This window comes from Vanellus vanellus (genome assembly GCF_965231255.1).
Source record: "Vanellus vanellus genome assembly, contig: HAP1_SCAFFOLD_707, whole genome shotgun sequence".
Classification (NCBI taxonomy): domain Eukaryota; kingdom Metazoa; phylum Chordata; class Aves; order Charadriiformes; family Charadriidae; genus Vanellus; species Vanellus vanellus.
The window spans coordinates 31129-51640 of record NW_028126742.1 but is presented as its reverse complement, the minus strand read 5'-3'; the positions used below and the strand labels follow the sequence as shown (position 1 = coordinate 51640).

The window sequence follows — 20512 nt, the reverse complement described above, 5'->3', positions numbered from 1 at the left end:
CTGCTAACCACCCCCCTTCTAATACAGCCCAGGATGCCATTGGCCTTCTTGGCCACAAGGGCACAGTGCTGGCTCATGGTCATCCTGCTGTCCACCAGGACCCCCAGGTCCCTTTCCTCTACACTGCTCTCTAACAGGTAGCTCCCCATCCTATACTGGAACCTGGGGTTGTTTCTGCCCAGATGTAGGACCCTACACTTTCCCTTGTTGTATTTCATTAAGTTATTCCCTGCCCAAATCTCCAGCCTGTCCAAGTCTCTCTGGATGGCAGCACAGCCCTCTGGCGTGTCAGCCACTCCTCCTAGCTTAGTGTCATCAGCAAACTTGCTGATAGTACACTCAATTCCCTCATCTAAATCATTAATGAATATATTGAATAATATGGGCCCCAGTACCGACCCTTGAGGCACTCCGCTGGTTACCGGCCTCCAACTGGACTCTGCCCCATTGACTACGACTCTCTGGCTTCTCTCCTTCAGCCAGTTCGCAGTCCACCTAATTATCCGGTCATCCAGTCCACACTTCCTCAGTTTAGCCATGAGGATGCTGTGGGAGACCGTGTCAAATGCTTTACTGAAGTCAAGGTAGACCACATCTACCGCTCTGCCATCATCCATCCATCTCGTTATTTCCTCATAAAAGGCTATGAGGTTGGTCAAGCATGACTTCCCCTTGGAAAAGCCATGCTGACTGCCCCTAATAACCCTCTTATCCTTGATATGCCTTGAGAGGGCACCAAGGATAAGCTGCTCCAGCAGTTTCCCAGGGATGGAGGTGAGGCTGACCGGTCTATAGTTACCCGGGTCCTCCTTCTTGCCCTTTTTGAAGACTGGAGTGACATTTGCTTTCCTCCAGTCCTCAGGCACCTCGCCCGTTTCCCAAGACTTGGTAAAGATGGTGGAGAGTGGTCCAGCAATGACTTCAGACAGCTCCTTCAGCACCCGCGGGTGCATCCCATCTGGACCCATTGATTTATGGATGTCCAGGTTGCTTAACTGGTCTCTGACCCAGTCCTCATCAACTAAGGCAAACCCATCCATTGACTTGACTTCATCTTCATCTGGGGTCTCAGCAGAACAGGACTCCTCAGGACAGCCCCCGACAGAGTAGACAGAGACAAAGAAGGCATTCAATAGTTGTGCCTTCTCTGTATCTTCTGTCACCAGGGCACCCACCCCATTCAGTAGTGGGCCTACATTGCCTCTGGTGTTAGTTTTATCTGCCATGTATTTGAAAAAGCTCTTCCTGTTGTCCTTGACCCCTCTTGCCAGGTTTAACTCTAAGGAGGCCTTAGCTTTCCTAGTTGCCTCTCTACATCCCCTGACAGCAGCCCTGTACTCCTCCCAAGCGGTCAGCCCCTCCTTCCATGATCTATAAACTCTCTTCTTCCACTTGAGCTTGCCAAGCAGTTCCCTGTTTAGCCACACAGGTCTCCTGGCTCCCTTCCTTGACTTCCTACGTGTCGGGATGCTCTGATCTTGAGCTTGGTAGAAGCAGTCCCTGAATGCTGACCAGCTATCCTGGGCATCTTTACCTTCAAACAGCTTTGTCCACGGGATTTCCCCTAGTAATTGTTTGAAAAGGCCAAAGTTTGCCCTGCTGAAGTCCAGGGTTGCAATTCTGCTTGCTATTCTGCTTCCACCAGCCGAGTTCATGAACTCCACCATCTCATGGTCGCTGCAGCCAAGGCAGCCTTCAACCTTTACTCCTTGCACCAGACCCTCCTTGTTAGTGAGGACAAGATCCAGCAGTGCACCTCTCCTAGTCGGCTTCTCCACCATTTGCATCAGAAAGTTGTCATCAATGCATTGGAGGAACCTCCTAGACTGAGGCTGGCTGGCTGTGTAGTCCTTCCAGCAAACATCCGGAAAGTTAAAATCCCCCACGACAACCAGGGCCTGTGACTGTGAGGCCACTCTCAGCTGCCCATAGAAGGCCTCATCAACTTCCTCCCCCTGATCTGGTGGCCTGTAATAGACACCCACAACAGTGTCACCCCTGCCAGCCTGTCCCTTAATCCTCACCCACAGACTCTCAACTTGCTCCTCAACTGCACGTGGACAGTACTCGGTACATTGTAGTTGCTTTCTCACGTAAAGGGCAACTCCACCACCTCGCCTGGCTGGCCTGTCTTTCCTGAAAAGGACATAGCCACCCATGACCACATTCCAGTCATGTGAGCTGTCCCACCATGTCTCTGTAATTGCCACCAGATCATAATCTCCTGACCGAACAAGAGTTTCTAACTCTTCCTGCTTATTCCCCATGCTGCGTGCATTGGTGTACAGGCATTTCAGGGAGCGAGCTGAGCACACCGATTTCACCCTATGGGTGTGGGAGGCCTCCTGGCCTTTATCAATTCTGGAGTGCTGCCCCACCAATGCAAGCTCAGTAACAACCCCACCCCCCTTCGAATCTAGTTTAAAGCCCTCCAAATGAGCCCTGCTAGCTCCTGCCCCAGCATCCTTTTGCCCCTGTGAGATAAACCTTTCCCACGTGTCACTATCCAGACCGGTGTCTTATAAAACCAGCTGTTATCAAAGAAACCAAAGCCCTGCCTGTAGCACCAATCCTGAAGCCAATCATTTATTGACTTAATTTTTCCATTCCATCCCACATCATCACGTGAAGATGGAAGGAGAGAAGAGAAAATAACTTGGGCCCCAGAGTCCTTCACCATCCGCCCCAAGGCCTTGAAATCTTGCTTCATTCCCCTCAGGCTGCGGGATGCAGCTTCCTGCCCATCCATCTGGAATACCAGCAGTGGATAGTAGTCTGTCGGGTGCACCAGGGTGGGAAGTACCCTGGTGATGTCCCTGATCCGGGCTCCGGGTAGACTACACACTTCCCTGTGGTGAGGGTCAGCTCTGCATATCGGGCCCTCTGTCCCTCTTAGAAGGGAATTGCCTACTACAATTACCCTTCGTTCTTTTTTATCAGAGGCAGTCTTGAGGCGTGGAGTCAAGCGCCTCTTCCTATATGACCTTGCAGGTGGGGCTTGATTGTCTGATTGTGCAACAATGTTGGTTAGTGGCAAACCAAGATGAAGCTTTCATGTAGACTACTCTCTTACTGGATGACAGGTAGGGCTAGCAGAGAACCAGGAGTGCTGTGCAACATATTTGATCCTGTGCAAAAACGAGGTCTGTGTTCCTGAAGTAAGTGTTCATGTGCACATACTAGAGCATCCTCACTGTCTCACGGTCTTTCACTTTCACGCCTTTTTTAACAATAAGGAGGAAATTTTACTGGGTTCTGATAAGCAGTGCTAGGATGGAAATAGCCCATAAAGGCATCAGTGTTGCATCCTTCTTTTCTCTTTTTGTCTGCAGCCTGACCCACCAACTTCTAATAAGTGGCAGCTCAACAACTGGCTGACCAAGGTGAACCCACCAGCAGTGCCAAGTCTCAGCGAAATCGCCCATGGGGATGGATGTGAGGAGGGCCAGGAGCAGGGCGATGGCATCAGCAGCAATTCTTCCCACCAGCACGCTGAGCCGAGGGAGCCTCATCACAAAAGCTCCGGCCGAGCAGCCAGGGCTCCTCAGGACACTCATCTGCCAACCAAACACAACTGCCAGAAGTCTCCTGTGCGCACCGAGGAGCCCTCGCTCAGGCAGACTTGTCTTCCTCAAAAGAGGAAGGTGAGGGGTGGAGGGGGAGGTGGGTTTGTACAAGGGCCAAGGTGGTGTTTGAAAAACCCGTGTGGAGAGTTCATTTCTGCTTCATAGGTTGGGAGTGCACCCATTATGCTCCTCCTATAAAGGTGCTATCAAACTTCTAAAGGGAATGCGTACCAAAACTTTCCACAGATGTTTCTTGTTGATCACAAATCCCCTGCTGAGCAAATGAAAAGCCTTGTAAGCTGTCTAACAAATGCTTTGGTGGTTTAAAACATTTTTTTTCTGTGTTTTCTTGAAATACTAATTTTCTCAGACACCAAAACCTCAGCCCTCCTATGTCAGAGAGGACCTTTGGGCAGCAGGCTGTGTCACAGCATGCAGCTGGCCAGCCTGCTGGGAGCATTTGTGGGTTTCTCTGCTTTCAGCCCAAGCAGAGCTTTGTAGGGCTGCAGTTCCCCCTCCCCCTGCAACTCCTTGAAAAGCAGCATAGTATCTGAAGCACCTTCCAGACTGTGGAGTCATCTGTGCTACCCATTGAGTGTCTGTTGTGGGAGAGCACCTTGCCTGCAGTTTGTGGGGGTGCCCACAGGGACAATTGACCCAGGCCACCCTGGTCTGTGGTTTTTGGTTTTGTCCATGTATGCACCTTCTGCTGCCTTTAGTCACGCAACCACAGTCTGAGTAGCGTAGTCTTTTCCTGTGTGGAATTATTTATTTCCATGAAACAGTTGTGAAGGCTTGCTTATGCAAAGAGGACTGAATTCTGCAGATGTAAACTGTGTTATTACTAGGGGTGATGGCAGCAGCCCCGTGCCTTTTACTTTTCCATAAATGCAGACTTTTGACTGAACCAGGTTCACTGATAGTAACAACCATCACTAAACCCTGCTTTGGATCTCAGCGCTTGGATAAATATGTAGAAAATGTCTTTGGTTTTCCTGGAGCTGCTGTGGTGCTAGCAGCAATGCTAATGCTTAAAAGATGCGTGTATCCACTAAGGGGATTTGTAGAGTCCTTCAGCTATAATAGTTGCTTTCCCCTGAATTCCAAGACAGACCTTTATTTAACTGCGATGGTAGTAGCTCATGAGTGTTTTTGAAAGCTAACTGCCAAAGGGGACTGTGGATATACTTCCAGCCAGCTGGTTCAGCTGCACAGAGAGTTGGCTGCAGGTGTTAAGGTGAATGGGTATTCACTGTGGACGTTTCAGTGCCTGTGTAACTTTTTGGTCCTCCTCACAGAGCAGGTGGCTTAGCATGTGTGGGTGAATTACCTTGGTTCCCACGTGGGTTTCCTTTAGTCTTGTCATTTTCTGAGCTTCCCATAGTTGTGGGGAAGAGCAGGAAAATGGTGAAGAAACTTGAGAGACCCCGGCAGTCCCCCTCCTGCAGAGCAGCAAGAGAAAGGTGAACAGGCAGTAAATCTGTTGCTGCTTCTGTTGTCTCAAAGAGCCAAGAGAGGAGCTATTTGATACTAGACGTGTCTTCCCTTGCAGCCTGAGTATCTGATTGCAGGAAAACCCTCCTAAGAGACTCAACATCTGTATTATATCAGCATGCATCAGTGTCCTTGGAGGCTCAGGCTTCATCACAGCCAGTTTGGTCAGGTGCAGCTGTCAGACATCTTTTGCGGCACTGTGGAGCTCAACCTGGGAAACGGTTTAAGGACGTGATCTAGGTGCTTGAGGCTTGCCCTGAGCACGCTGCCAGAGGTAGACTCTGTGCTGAGCATAACCCACTGAGCACCACCACAGTGACGTAAACCTGGATGTACTCGAGAGAGAGAGACAGAAAGTCCTGCAATGCTTTTGGCTGCCACCAGGCGCACTATGGGTAACGCTGACTTATCAGTGTAGTTTCTTTTACATTTTCTTGGCTTGTAGCAAATTATTCTGAAGTTTTTGATTCAGGTAAGCAGATGAGGATGCTTTGTATTGTTAAGATCTATCGAGTGCAATTTAAAAGTATTATTTATTACCTCTCTGCCTTAATGGTTCCTGTTCTTCTGGTATCAGATTCTTGTTGTTGAAACCAAAAGCCCCTGTGCATCTTGGAAATCTGAGTGATCGAACTCTCCTGTGAATGCAGTTTTTTCCTTCCCTTTGATAAGGCCTATCACAAAACACAATTGCTTGCAGTTCATGACTTTGCCAGGAGGAATCTGAATACATTTCTGTACAATTCACACTGAGTAGGAGAAAAAAAAAAAACCACAACCATCCAGAACAGATGAAATGCTATTTTTCAGCAATGGATGTGCCTTAATTTTGATTACTGTTGGCAACAAGAGGTTTTGTGATTCCATCCCTGCAACTACAAAATAATTAATCTATCCAAGCAAAAGTAGATAATGTCATTTTAGGATACTTGTCAGTGAGCCGGAAATCTATATCCGCTGTGCTCTGGGTTTCCACTTTGTCAGTTCCAGTATCTTATATTTTCTTTTTTTTTTTAACCAGAATCAGTCAAACTTAGATGTGTTTGTCTGTACTTTACCTGCACATTCAAAACCTGAGTGATTTTCTTTTTTTTTCTTTTTTTTTTCCTTTCTTCCTGTTAGAGGGAAGTGGAGAAGGAGATTGATAGGAAGAAAATGAAATCAGAAAAAGAAACAAAACCATTGCAGTCTTCAGCTAACAAAGACTCCCATAAATTGAAGTGAGTATACAGTGGTGGGATGGCAAAAAGATGCATAAAGCTGAGTCTTTCTCAAAAAGGTTAAGGCGAGGAACTGTATCTCCTGTGCTTATGCTTGTGAGTTTGCTTATAACTTAATGTGTCTTCTGAAACTTAATCTGCTGCAGATTTGTCTTTACATCCTGGAACCAAACATGTGGCTATGGGAATATAATTTATTCACCTTTTTATTTGTTGCAGATGTGAAGGTTGGGTGTCACTTATCTATCTTCCTCTGTCTTCTTAACGCTGAGGATTATGGTTCTAATCATTCAAGCATAAGCTGATGTTTCAGTGGCTTGTTGTCTTCCCATACTTGGTTTACAGTGCTGCAAAAGCGTTGAATGTTGTTGCATTTGCCTTGATTTCCTACAGTTGAGATGGGAATGAAGACTTTACTATTTTAAACATGAACTTGTCCATCCTGCAGCTTATGTTGCTGCATGCTCTGATCCATGTATTACGCATAGCTCAAAAAATCTGTTTATGCTGCAAGAAGTTTAGTTGCCAGTTATGCCCATGCTGCTTTTCCTTCTAAGCTGGTAGGCAACCATTTGCACTGCTGTCTTTCAGACCAGATGCGGGAAACAAATCAGTGCAAAAGAATTTTACATTGCTTGAGTTACAAACAGTGTGGTAGACTGCCTGCCTGCGGGATGCAGGAGTCGTTTTCCCTTCTGCAAACTACCATGGTGGTAATCTGTCAGCAGATGATTGCCCTAGATGATCTGGGAGGTGGCAGCTGTTCTGTGGGGAGTAGCATGTGCTTGTTCTGCATGATAGTTTAGGGGTTTCAGGGGATGGCAAGAGGTTGAAGATGGTTGAAGATGTCTCTGGTTGAAGATGTCCCTGCCGGGGGGAGAGGGGGAAAGTGTCGACTAGATGACCTTTAAAGGTCCCTTTCAACCCAAACTATTCTGTGATTCTAGGTGAGTAAGACTTAAGAGTTCAAGCATCAGTTATTTCTGCTTTCATGAGAAATGGAATTAGCCTTAAAATGGTTTTAAAAAGGGAGTTGGACTAAATGATCCTTAAAAGTCCTTTCCAACCCAACCCATTCTATGATACTACGAACTTCTTTTTCTTTGCCCATGTCTTCCTCATTCTGGGTTCTGCTGTCATACTTATTTTGGGGAAGTTTGTGCTCTCACTGCATGAGAAGCAGCAGAAAGCTTTTTGTCAGATTCGTGGTACTTCACATGCATTTAAAGCTCTTAGCCTTTGTAAGGTGAGAAGATGAGGTGAACGCGTTTTGCACACAGAGAAACCGAGGTGCAGACAAGTTGAGTTGCTTGATCAGATTCTTGCCGCAAACAGGTGAAATAGCTGAAAGTGTAGCCCTGAAGTCATGACTCTCGTTCCCATGACTGAGCAGAGAGAGTTCTGGCAGCCTCTTGGGAAAGGATATTCTGCTAAGTGTAACTGAATGTCCATAAATTTCGACTTGGTGATTGTTGCTGTTTTCTTAATTGGACAGGTTCTGATGAAAGAAAAAAGTCATGTGTCAATGCTGATACTGTCTGCTCCCTCAGCTGCTTTTGCTGTCACCAGTGACAGGCTTTGAATTGTACTTATCGGCTGGCTGCTGGTGCACACGGTGTCTGTGCTAGGTGGGACCTGTCTTCTCCCAGCTTGACAACACAGAGGTGGATGTGATGGATATTGCAGAACTCTGGTTTCTTCCCTTGCTGCCGTGTGAGGCTGCTAAACTGGGATGCTTCAGAAGCACATAGGTGTGCAGCTCCCCCTTTCTCTAACTAAACCAACATGATGCAGAGCCAATAAGCTTTTTGCAGTGACTGGCCCAAATTTGTATATGGGTGAAACGCACAAAGCCCAATCCAGAAAACAGAGTTGTATGTATAGGTGAGTAAGGGTAGGGAGCCTTTCCCTTTTCCACTAAAATCATCTCGTTGTCTTTGTCTTTTTTGTACGTGGACACACAGCCAGCATGCCTTTTGAATCATGAAACTGTGGAATTTCAGATGGCCTTCATGGCCAGGAATTTCTCATTTATTCAGCATAGCATTTGCAGTGCTTCTGGTACGTCTCCTGAAACTTAACCCATAATTTGCATACCAGTGTACTGCCAGCATTTTGGCTAGCTCTTTGCTAGAGCTAATGCTTCTAGGAGCATGTCTTCAAATGGGCAGTGTCCCTGAGAGGGGAGGCTCATGCATCAGTCACGGGGCACTGCGATCAATTCCTGCTTGCTTGTTGCTTGAATTGGAGGTATTGGATTGGTATGTAGCGTTGAGGTTTGTGTCCTGACAATACGACTAAACTGCTTTTCTGCAGAGAAAACATTGACGTGCTCTTAAAGCACTGAGACTTTGGGGCTAACATTTAGTTGTATGAAGGGATACAGAAGGGCTTTAATTCTGGGGTTCACTCCTCCCTTTTGCTCAGTGAAAATGAGCACCCCTTTTAGCCGTGTTCTGGCTTGCAGAGTGGGAAGGATAAGGATGCGTTTTTGGGGAGAGAGCTGTACCAAGGTAGGGAAGCTGGGGAGCATGTGTGCAGCGAGTAGGGACTGTACCATGGGAAAAGTGGGTTGTGGAAGGCAGGAGAGGACTGTCCTGTGCACAGCAGAATGAAGCAAGATGTGCAATGTCATGCTTCGGTCTTCTCACTGGGTTTAACTTAATTTCCTGCTCTTCTGATGTTGCAATCCATGAGTTGGGATCCACTGTTCGGTGTTTTCCTCGAAACTTTGAGAAGCTGGATAAAAACGATGTAAGTGAGCAGTAGAGAAACAAGGTTTAGAGCTATCTGGTGCTGCTTAAAGCTGCCAGAGTTCCCTGGTAATCCCAACTCCGGATGATCACAAAACTGATATGCCACCGTGTTATTAAATGTGATAGCCTCTGCCATTATAAAGCACAGCATTTTAAGTCTCTCTCACCTGAATCCTCTCAACTTTATAAGTGTTGTGTGGGTGAGCTGGCAAGTCTTAAAGGAACAACTCAGTTAAACTCGGTCAAAGCATATACAGGATCAAGTGTCAGGGTGAGTATTTCTGACCATAGAAGATATCTTCTAGCATAATGGGGAGAGAGAGTCAGTGCTGCAATTCATTTGCCTTGTTGTGTGATTTGTCCCAGGGATTTTAGTTGCTGTTATTACCCCTCTCCCATTTTCAGTGAAAAGAGGCTGTGTTGGAGGGATGCCTTTTTTGCAACATCCTGATATTCTGGTTGCAAGTCTTTACTCCAAGGACAAATCTTACTCCTACTTGAAAAGAAACTTTCTTGTGTGGTGTTGGCAGCTGAGGATGTGGTATCTAATGCACAATGAAATCCCTGAAGTTTCATTTTGCTTTTGTTTGATTCTTTATGTTAACAAGTCCTCTTATACTTCCAGAGAAATTTAAACAGAATTGGTACACGAAGTAGTTTTTTTTTAAAAAACTTAGTTACGTTATATGTACACCATATTCATCCCAATTGCTGAATTCGCTTCCCATCTCCAGAGCACCAAAAGCTTTACTTGAAAACCAGAAGAGAGATCTCCTGCTACCGCCACCTCTGCCACCCATGTCTCCTGCACATCCTCCACCAAAGTCAACCAAGATGGCCCAGAAGAGACCCAGAAGTGAGACTGGTGAGCTGCCTGCCATGGATAACACTGCCAGGAACAAGAGCGACCACAAGGATCCTTTGTTCTCCAAGCACAAGAAAGTGGAGAGAAATCACGCTGAATTGCCAAAGGGCATCGAAGTAGGTATCCATTATAACTGGTGGGATGTTTCCTGCAACTCATGAGCGCTGTGTGATTGTCTTTAGAAATGTGCTCTGAGGATATTAAAAAGGAAGGAAGATAAATGAGCCACCAAAGAAAGCTCTTTGAAGCAATTTTGCTCCTTTAATGGCTGTCTGGGACCATATGTTGCTAGCCCGAAAGCCTGCATTGTAACTTCTCTGCTGACTTTCCATCAGCTGTTTTCATTTCACCAGTGAACAATAGTGTAAAGGGATGACCGTGTAAAAACCCAAGGCAAGAGAATCATGTTTATGGTAGTAACCGTTTCTGACTGTAGGCGACTGCAAGTACAATATTGGCGTAAAAATAAGTGTGTTTACAGAAAGGAGTGGATTGCTTCAAAGTAAGAAACAAGCAACCTGTGGTTTTGGCTGCAGCTGGGATATAAGGTTTTGTGGCTTGCTTACAAAATTATTAATGATCCTTGCAGCTGGATCTTTGCATTTTTTTATTAGAAAATTCAATTATATTCCTGTTTTCTGGTGGCTGGGGGTGTGTGGTCTAGTCTGTTGTTGTGTGTGTTAGGCCAGATTCTGCACACTGTATTAGCTGGCTTCTAACTGCTTGCTTTTTCCTGATAATGGAGTTAGTAACAGAGAATCAACAGTTGCTGTGTGGTTAAGCTGGAATAAGTGTGAATGGATATTACTCATTCCTGCCTTGGCTAGTGGCCATGAAAAATGTGCTGCTTGCAGCCTTACTGCTGTCTTAGCCATTGTGCAAGCAAACCTGTGACTTAATTTCTCAATGCTTGGGAAAAGTTTGAGTGATATTAAGCCTTACTAGCAGTCAGGTAAGAAGCCAAGTTTCTATTTCTGTTATTGGATGGGGTGCTGGGGAAGAAGGTAAGAAGATGGTGAGAACCTGGAGAGTAAACTGTGCCTGGGACAACTAAATATTTTCTCTTGAAATTTAGGAAAGCCAGGCTTTGGAATTGATTTAGATGTACCTCTCTAACCAGCTTTATCTCTGCTCTGTTTTTCAGGGATCTGTAGGGGATGTCACAAATCCTTTCCCAGTGCCTTCTTTGCTGAATGGTACCTCCAAGTCAAGGAGACCTCAACTCAACTTTGAAGAGTAAGTTGTTGTTTTACACCCCTTGTCTGTACTTTCTGAAGACACCAGGCAAGCCTGGCCCTGCAGCCGCCCTGGCTTCTGCTTCCTAATGAGCCCTTCTTTTGGGAGGAAAGAGAGAGGAAGAGATGTCTGAGACCTGCCCTGTACTGTCTTCTCATGCCTGGGACTTACTCCACCCCCCACAAAGCAAAGGTCTCATTACAACAGTTCTTGGCTTGAGGGAAGCTACTCTGGAAATTAGGTACTTTTTAACTCTGAGAGGTGTCTCATGCCTGCCAACAAGTGATGGGTTTTGATTTATGTGTTTCTTGGCAAGCGGCAAATTCCTCTGTGACAAGGTGCTGGGCAGGCAGCTGACTTGATCTTGAGAGGGCATGACTCACTCGTTAGTGTACAGGTGGCTGTGTGCCATTTGCACGGTGAATAGATTATCCCAGTGCACAGAAATGTGTGTCATGAATGAGACCCAAGACCTGTAGAAGCCTTGGTGACCGTATGTCTTGTAAGCAAATAGCTCGAATGCAAGCTCTCTTGGTCCAAGATGACAGTGTGGTACTGCAGAGTTTACTGTATGTTTCAATCAGAATGTGTTTGTGGTATTGTACTTGAGGAACGGCAGGAGATCACACAACTACTGTCTTTCCATGGGAGCAAAGAAGTAAACTTGGCCTCATAGTAACCTAACTTCTGGTGGATTTTTATTTCAAAATGTAAGTTTTCAATGTCATTCTAACATACATTTTTTAAGAAATCAATTAACTTTATCTGTGCGTTCAGCTGCTGCGTATTTCTGAACAGGCAGACAACATTCATTTAGTGATTATCATAATTGTAAGGTGTGTTTGATAAGACTGTAACAGGCTTACCAAAACACGATGTTTGGACTCATAGCATCCTATAGATCTGAAAGTAAAATTGATAATTATCCCCCCCTTTTTCTCTGCTTTCTGTTTTTCCACTCTCTGTCCCCAATTCAGACAGCATCCGACAGAATACTACATAGAAGAGGCCAAGAGGCTGAAGCACAAAGCTGATGCAATGGTAAGTCCTGGCCCTGTGCTAAAATGTTAACCTTCTCTTGCATTCGGACCAAATACCTGTGTGCATGTGAATAAGATTCGCTCGCTAACATTACTTCCATACTCGGAGTACGTTCAAGTTATATGTGGGGAGGCTGTCTTTATTTGCCAAATGTTCAGACATTTCCCTCTGTTGTAAAGACATCTAGGGAATATGCCTGGAGAACGGGATTTGGAATTGACATTGCCTGAGGTTAGCAGGCCTGTTTGCTTCGCAGAACTATCACGAAGTCCTCGGAAAATACAAGGAACAGTTAGTTTTAAGACAGTTTACTCTGAAACATCAGGATCCTGACAGTAATTGTGTTGCTGGCGAACAAGACTTGGAAGTGCCCTTTGTGGAATGGGACTGACTTTCTCCACTGTGTGCAGTTTAACATTGTGTATGAATGAGCGCTTTTTTTTAATGCTAATTATGGCTCAGTCAGATAATGTACATTTGCTAATTGTCGTTTACTTGTGAAAACGAAGTGGGGGAATACTGCAGAGGAAAAGCCTCATCTGCCTCTCATGAGGCAGGCCTCCAAGACCAGAAAATAATATCCAAGAAAAGTGAAGATGGTGAATTACTGGAGGAAAACATTGAGCAAGAGGAAGAGATACAAATAGCCAGAGCACACAAAGCTGATGACTGGGCCCACATTAGGGCTACTGCTGAGAACCCTTTAATTATCTCCTGGAGGCCCGACTTGCATCTTTTTCTTTCTTGAAATCCTGCCTAACTAGGGAGAAAAAAGGAAATCGGGTACACTTGAGAGAAGTAGTTTTTGTCTTAGTCTAAAAATGAGAATTTTCTTCCCAATAGACCGACAAGACTGGAAGGGCCTTTCAGTACCTAGATGCTGCCCTCTCCTTCATTGAATATGGGATTGCCTTGGAATCAGATGCATCAGCACCAAAATCAGCTCACAGCCTATTCAGCGGCACCATAGATCTCATCAAGTAAGCGGTTTTCAAAGTGCGATGGTTAGGCAGCGTGTTTGGAGGGGAAGGGTTAGTTGCATTGCTTGTTTGCAACTGTGGCCAGTTTGGATTCCCACCATGGAGCAGAGTTCAGGTTGCTGTACAAGCACGAGAAAGACCATCCGGAGGCATCAGAGGCAAATCCTTTGAAGTGCTTCAGCATTGCTTATCAGAAGAAGTAGGCACCATGTCCTCCTCAGCATTTGAGCCTTGCAGCTGAGGTACACCAGAGGATGCTGGTTATGACAATCAAGGCCATGAAGGAGTTTTTACTTTATACAGGTCTGAAGTTGCTTTTGCATGTGAGCTCAGTAGTATTTAAATTAAAAAAAAGCAAAGCAAAGATATAGCATGTGGAAGAACAGTTTGTGTCCCAAAGGTCTTGTAGCTTGATTGAAGGCAGACTTGACTGGTTTCTCCCATGTGTCTTTCTACTAGTACACTTTATTGAGGTTTCTTTTAGCAACCTTCCCCATTTAGTTTCACAACCATTGTAGATGCACGTAGATAATATGACGTATACAAGCAGCACAACCCAAGCAACCATGTATTGGGTAGAAAAGAGGCAGGTATCGGTTATTCATACCGAAATTACAGGTTATATGAGTGTTTTTGAGAGCTGATTTGACTTCTTGCCTTAGAGCTGAAACAGCTGTCAGGTTTTGTTGTTTTTTTTTTTTTGTGGTAGACTTCAAACTTTTTAAATTACATTGTTTGCTTTGTGGTCTTGATGGACTGTATTTCCAAGATGCTGTTGTTGCTTTATTTTCATAAAGGAGACTTGCTTGTTTGTTGTTAGCCAAAAGAAACATTTCGACTAAGATGTCTGTCTTGTCCAGAAACAATTGAATTAATATTTCACCTTCAGTAGTAGGGGCACCTCTTCTGGGTCCCAGGCCTGTAAGTTAGCGTGTAATCACTGTAAGAGGAGAGTGGGTCGCATAAGGGGTCACATCTGTTCGTGCTGCGTGGAAAACAACGCATTCTGAGACAGTACTCTGCTCAAGATCATACAAAGCACTCAGTGCCAGGACTTAAGAAGTCAAGGCAGGTTTAGGTTTCATGACTTTTGGACTGATGTTAGAGATAACGGCATGCGCTGTTTTTTCATAAACAGCAGGACTTCAGAGCACTGATGGCTGACAAGATTCTGGTTTTTTTGTTTCCTTAGATTCATCATGACATTGAAATCCTTTACGGACTCCTCAGCATCTTCACATGAAAAAATCTTTGCCGTGTTTTGGTTTGTAACTGTTTTTCTCTGCCTTCCTATTCTGTGTTTAGACTCGATAGAGTGAAAGACCCATTACTTTCAGGGGCAAAGGAATGAGTTAAATGGGAATCAGAGTTCCACAAGGGAAAAAACCCACAGAATAAAAACCAGAATGAACTGGAACATCTCTAAAGTGCGCCACGTTATCACAAGGGACCACATGTGGAAGGCACAGGCTCTAAAATTTGATCTGCTGGTAACCTGAGAGCACACAAAGGCTTTCACCTAAGGTGAAAGAATGCAATTTGGCTGCCCATGTTTGAGCCATGTAACTGAAGCTGTCACTGAACATAGCTGAGGCACTTCTGGACAGGGGTTTAACGGGCCTGTTGCACCTATAAGAGGTCGGGCACCTGTTTGAATATAACACCAGACATGGCCCGCCCTTGTTTTGTTTTGTGTTGTTTTTTCGCCTTGTGATTTTTTCACAGGGTCCTTTTTTAAGATGAGCAGGAGGAGGAGAAATTCTGAGCTTTCTTGACTTTGCAGTACGGCTGATGTGTGCCTGCCTCTGTCCCACAAGGCTGATGACTGCTGAGCAGGCAGCAGCGAGCATGAACACTGACGCTTGGGTGTGTTTCTGTTCACAGTATGCGCTGCCAGTCCATTCTGCACATGGCAATGTTTCGTTACAAAAAAGACACTGCAATCAAGTATTCCAGGATCCTGAAGGACCACTTTAAGGTAGGGCACAGATATTACCAATCTGCCAGCTGGATGGCTGCGGCAGTTACTGATGTTGGCCCAATAGCCCAAATCTAACAAGAGTTCTGTTCCTTGCTGCAGAGTTCTTCCAGAGTAACACAAGCACCTTCTCCATGTGTTGCAAGGTAAGATTTAAAAATACATATGTTGTAATGTGTCTGTAAGGGTGTGAGTGAAAACAGTAGCTGGAATATTTGAGTTGCTAACTGCATTTGAGAGCGCCTCACCTCTCGCTCTTTCTTGCCACCTGAAATCACACTGTTAGGGGGCATGAGTACTTTTCTTCTCTCTCTTTCCTGTCTTTTCTCGTTGGAAAGGGTTTTTTTTTGTGTTATGAGGTCCAGAGTTACAGCATATCAAGAAGAGCAGTTCTCCACCAGATAAGCAGATCAGAGCAAGGAAGGTATCGTCACTATGCTGTTTCAAAGCCCCTGTTGTCATCTTTTTTCTGTTAGAGATCCCTTGAGACTTAATGGGATAGCATCCCCATCTCCCTGGCCACTGTCCAGTATGATTATGCCTTTGTCCTGGGGTAGCATAACTTTGAGGTGATACTTCAATATTTGTCTCTTTAGCTTAGTCACCAATTAAGAAAAAGAAACTAATTTTCTAATTTATGAGTTATTGAGCGTTTTGTCCTTTCTATGTATCTACAGCAGCGTTGCTGTGTCTGTGGCAGCAAAAGCAAAGGGCAAGCTGTCACATAACAGTGTTTCACCTGATGCCCTGCAGACTGGGCCTGTGTTTTTACGACAATGAGTAAGAAAGAGTTTTTCTGTGTGCTGTGGTAATTGCATTTGGCAGATAGCTACCTGGTTCCACGTCTGTCCCTTTTAAACTCTGCAGCTGAGAGAGGGTTGTTTGGTCTTTAATATCAATGCTGAAATTCCAGTTATTTTTCTGCTGCCTTGCACAATATAGTTTATTGGGAAGTAAATGGTCTCCCAAGAGCAGTGGTGGAAGCCCTTTCATACCAGGTACTAAAAGTTAAGTTGGTAGAAGTGGTGGGGGTGAAGTGATGTGATGAAGCCAGCCTGTGTCTGGAAGGCGGGCAGCTGACTGCATGTAGCTTCCCTACATCTATAAATAAGTGTGGGTAGGCTGACCTGGCTGCTTTGACTAGCTGTCAGAAAGCTCCAGCCTCTATAAGTGGTGAGCTTCAGCATGCCTGAAATGGAAGTCGTTAGAAAGAAAACACTCAGATAATCTGGTGAAGGCTTCCACAAATAGGTGTAGATTTTGGAAGGTATGGATGGCCCTTTCTGATGTCTGGTTCTGCATTTTCTTTTGTCAAGAGGAGTCCTTAGAGTTGCAAATCACTTCAAAAAACTTGGCCTTGCACTTGAAGGACAATTACTTGTTATGTTGCTGAACACATCTCAGTTTTCAATCCTCCGCTCCATACTGCAGGCCTGGATGATAGCGGATAGCTCCTGGCATAAGATAGTCTCGTGGCAAGGCTTTTAACTCTGAAGTTAAATGTTCACGATGGTGTTTCTTTCTCCTGCAGAAGCACAGGCATGCCTTCTGCTCTTTCTCCAATGCCCTCTCCTGCCGGTTCTGTGAGTTCTCAGCCGGGATCGAATGCTAGCAACTGCAGTGGCAACAGCATTGGCTCTTCAATCACTGTCCCCTATAATATCCCAAGCATCACCTCTTCCTATGTCAACATCACTTCCTGTATCCTCTATGCGTATGATATTTGGGAACAGGCTGATGCACTGGCCAGGAAGAATAAGGGTAAGTTTTTGCCTTCTGGCTTTTCTGTCTTGTGTGTTGTGGTTATGTGTATGTTCTCGCTTAAATCCTAACACTCAATGGAGCAAACACCATACCTAAAGATCAAAGCATTAAATACGTTGAAATAGACAGCTATGGCATATTGGCAGGTTATTGGCAGAGATACTTGATGGTGATATATTGAGGAGTGTTCCAATTAAAAGGTTGTCTTGGCATCCTCAAACGTCTAAGAGCTAAGGGATGAGGGTATCAAATGCAGGAAACCAGCCAACTTGCTTCATGGCAACACAAGAAGCATAAGGGGTTTTTTGCTGTTTGTTTTTCCCTTTGGGGCGCAGAGCTTTTCTGAGTCGGTTCACTTTCTATAAAAACAGCTTTTTGGCCTGTAGCATTGTGTTTTAGTTTGTTTGTCAAACTTCCAGGTATTTTTGTCTTGAAAACGGTGAAACTGGCTTCTCTAACAGAGGATCTGAGCAGCACTTGAATTGGAGTCCTTGCTGGGCACGTGACCAGTATTTGCCGGTAGCATTTCCTAAAATTGCTGCTACTTTTTTTATTTTACAGTTTTGTTAATAAAAAAGTTGTATTGTCCTGTGGTACAAGCAGTGGTGAGTAAGCAAAAGCCCTAGAGTGGGTGCAGTTCTATAACCTGCCATCCCACGTGGCATTTGCAGTGTCATTTTTCATCAAACACAAAGTTTTGTGAGCTACTGTGGGCAAAGGGACGTATTGCCACGGTCTGTTGGCAAACTTGCAAAAGAAAGTAACCATGATGCGCCTGGCTGAATTGTTGGAAGGCTGTAAAAGTACTCATGCTAATGAGGCAGTTGCTGAAATTCAAAAGGCTTTGCAAGTCACCTTTGAATAAAGTAACTCCAGTTGTTGGCTGTCTTCTGAGCAAATCTGTGCTCGCAGCAGCAATTCATGTGTAGTATTTTGGATTATGTCCTCAAAAGGCTGATAAAAGACTGTCACACAGAAGGCTCAGTGGATACTGCTGGTAAGCCAGAGGAATGAGTCATGGAGGAAGACCTGTAGGGGGGACAGCCTGAGCACAATCTTTCATCAATCAAGAGTAAATTCAAAACCTGCTCTGTGTTGCAGTAAATACTCTCAAGGGAGTGGATCTGTGCAGGAGAACAGTAAATACTCCTGTAGGCTTTGCATTTGCTGTCCCTGTTCAGGACGGTGGAGGAGTTCCAGTTCTGATATTTGTTGATATTTGGTGTAATGTACAGGTTCTAAGAGGTACAGAGAGTGAGTACCTAAAACTATTGAAAAGGCCACATCCTTGATTCTTTTATGCAATTCATAGGGCTTAAGAAGAAGAAGAAAGAGCAGTGGCCTTCAGCTATCAAGTTCCCTTAAATGGAGAAGTTAGTGGAAAGCAGTTAGTTATAACTGATGTCCAAGGCACTTGTGCTGAAGTGCTTTCTGGCGGGTCCAAAACTAGGTGCTTCCAGTGCAGGACCCAGCTCCTCACTTCAGAGCAGTGCGTAATTCAGATCATGAGGCTGTAATACGTTGCCTTCTGGCCTCTGATGTTCCACAGCAATGACGAGCAGAGGTTGCATGTGTGCATGTAAAGTCACTCTCCTTTCACGTGGTGCTGTGGTCACAGATCAGATTAACTTCTGTTTGCTCAGGCAGGGAGTTTGGACTCCTCGTCTCTGCTTGCAGCTCTTCTGTTCCCCATGAAGGGAATGGGTACCCATTTTGTAAACAAAAGAAGGAAAATCAGGGGAAATGCGTTTTCTGCTTCTGAATTGGAAAGTATTAGAAGGAAAGCGTTGTCTTCTCTGCTTCTGAAGAGTTCCTTGCACAGCCAAGCAGAAATTTTCAGCCTCCAGGTTCAATCTTTGTGTGTAAAAAAGTAGATCTGAGAATGGCCAGGTTCTCAAAAGGTATCTGGCAAGACGATTGAGGCTGGAGGGACTGGGGTGAGCCCGTGTTGCTGGAAGGCAGGTCACGCAGCAATGTCTTGGAAAGGTGTGATAATTTCCTGTAACTCACTGTCACCTGCCGAGATGATTGCCAGCGCAGAGCAGGGCATTTAGCCTGCCAGCACCTCCCGGCAGGTTCAGATATGCTGCAAGATCCATTTTCTGCCTGTGCCGGAGGAGGAGCACGGTGCCTGAATTTGGTGGCAGGATAGGACTCTGTTAAATCTGCCTGATGTGCCCAGCTGTAAGCAACTCAAATCAGAGCTGTATAGCCTGCCAAGCTATCCAAATTTTTAAACCTGCTCAATTGAGAAATCATGATGCCTTCGACGTTTGAGGATGGATGAAGGAGAGGGACCAGTCCAACGACAGCTGTGTGTGCTTCTGGGCATTGCTCAGAAAGACACTCGAATTTGGCCTGTTTAAAATCTGGGGGAAGCACACAGCACATGTGTGAACACCCAAACTTTTGCCCACCTACCATGGAGTCTCGACGTCCCTTTAAACCCAGCGGTTGGGGAGGCAGTTCAGTGTATGCAGGTGTGTGTGAGTACGTTTTCCTCTCATGTGCCCTGCCTCGTGTGCTTGGTATGCTTCCCAGCCTTCTAATGTTGCTGAGCTCTTTGCATTAATGCGTTTAATGGGACTTGCCGGCTGACAGTGTGCTGCTGTTGTCGCTCCTTGCTGCCCCCTTGCCTGTCAGACATGCCTGTTACGTGAAACCAGCCACATGTTTTCTCTCTCCCTACCCCTTTTCCAGAGTTTTTTGCTGAACTCGGCACAGCGACGTGCGCTCTGGCACTGAACAGTAGCATGACTGAACTGGTACGCTACACTAGACAGGGTTTACAGTGGCTGAGACTGGAAACAAATACGCCTTAACTGGTGCTCCAGGTGGTTAAGTACCTTGAACTTTTTTGCACTTTTGAAGCCTCAGAAACAGTCTGACTTGTTGAATCGTTGGATACAAAGCACCTGCAAGGGAAAATAAGTTAAGGTGGAATGGATCTGGTTACACTGGAAAAACTTTGAATGGTGTTTGTAGGGTAGCGCTTTGCTGCCTTGAAAAAGAAGAGATGGAGGAAAGCCTCGATGTTGATGGCACCTTCCTTTAAAACGACAAAGTGCAATAAATTGTCTGAATGGCTCAATGTATTGATGGTCTATAAACATTTCTATTACGGATAACCAGCAGGACAATAATCACACATGAAGAAGTGCCGACAAGAAGGAAATCTGCCTCCAGACGTTATTACGCAACATCCCACAGTCCACAACAGTTGTGTGCCCAGAAGACATGTCAGAGAAGTGTTTTTGCAAGCACGGATGCAATCTTTGGTGTCTTTGTTCCTCAGATGGCAAGTAGCAACCTCATCAGCACCGAACAGCATTATGTTACAGTAAAAACAGCAAATTGGTCTGCCTTGCCAGCTTTCCAACCTAACCCTCTTGCATTTGTCAACCAGCTGCTGTCCTGAGAATTGGGGGAAGCCACTGCCTTCAGCGCTGCAAGTTCACTTTTTAAGTCATTGCTGCTCTGGTCCTCCTCCTTGCCACACACTTGTGCACACACATGCCCTTAGCACTCGAACTATGTTACTTAGGGTCTTGCTTGGTTTAAGGCTTGTAAGCCAAACACAGCTGGGGTGCCAAAATGACCAGGTATGGTTGG

General features: G+C 45.3%; 1 protein-coding gene across 1 annotated transcript in view; it reads left to right on the top strand.

The window, feature by feature from the left end:
- Positions 1 to 19965, top strand: part of LOC309685798 (AF4/FMR2 family member 1-like) — a gene marked incomplete at its 5' end in the record, with an annotated part of 37891 nt that extends 17926 nt beyond the window's left edge. Inside the window, 11 exons of the mRNA XM_082501512.1 lie at positions 3333 to 3617; positions 6189 to 6280; positions 9771 to 10017; positions 11046 to 11137; positions 12115 to 12178; positions 13022 to 13158; positions 14351 to 14422; positions 15043 to 15136; positions 15239 to 15282; positions 16668 to 16897; positions 19601 to 19965. Coding sequence (XP_082357638.1) covers positions 3333 to 3617; positions 6189 to 6280; positions 9771 to 10017; positions 11046 to 11137; positions 12115 to 12178; positions 13022 to 13158; positions 14351 to 14422; positions 15043 to 15136; positions 15239 to 15282; positions 16668 to 16897; positions 19601 to 19722 — 1479 coding nt within the window. The 3' untranslated portion in view covers positions 19723 to 19965. The remainder of the gene's footprint in view (positions 1 to 3332; positions 3618 to 6188; positions 6281 to 9770; positions 10018 to 11045; positions 11138 to 12114; positions 12179 to 13021; positions 13159 to 14350; positions 14423 to 15042; positions 15137 to 15238; positions 15283 to 16667; positions 16898 to 19600) is intronic.
- Positions 19966 to 20512: the final 547 nt, after the last annotated feature.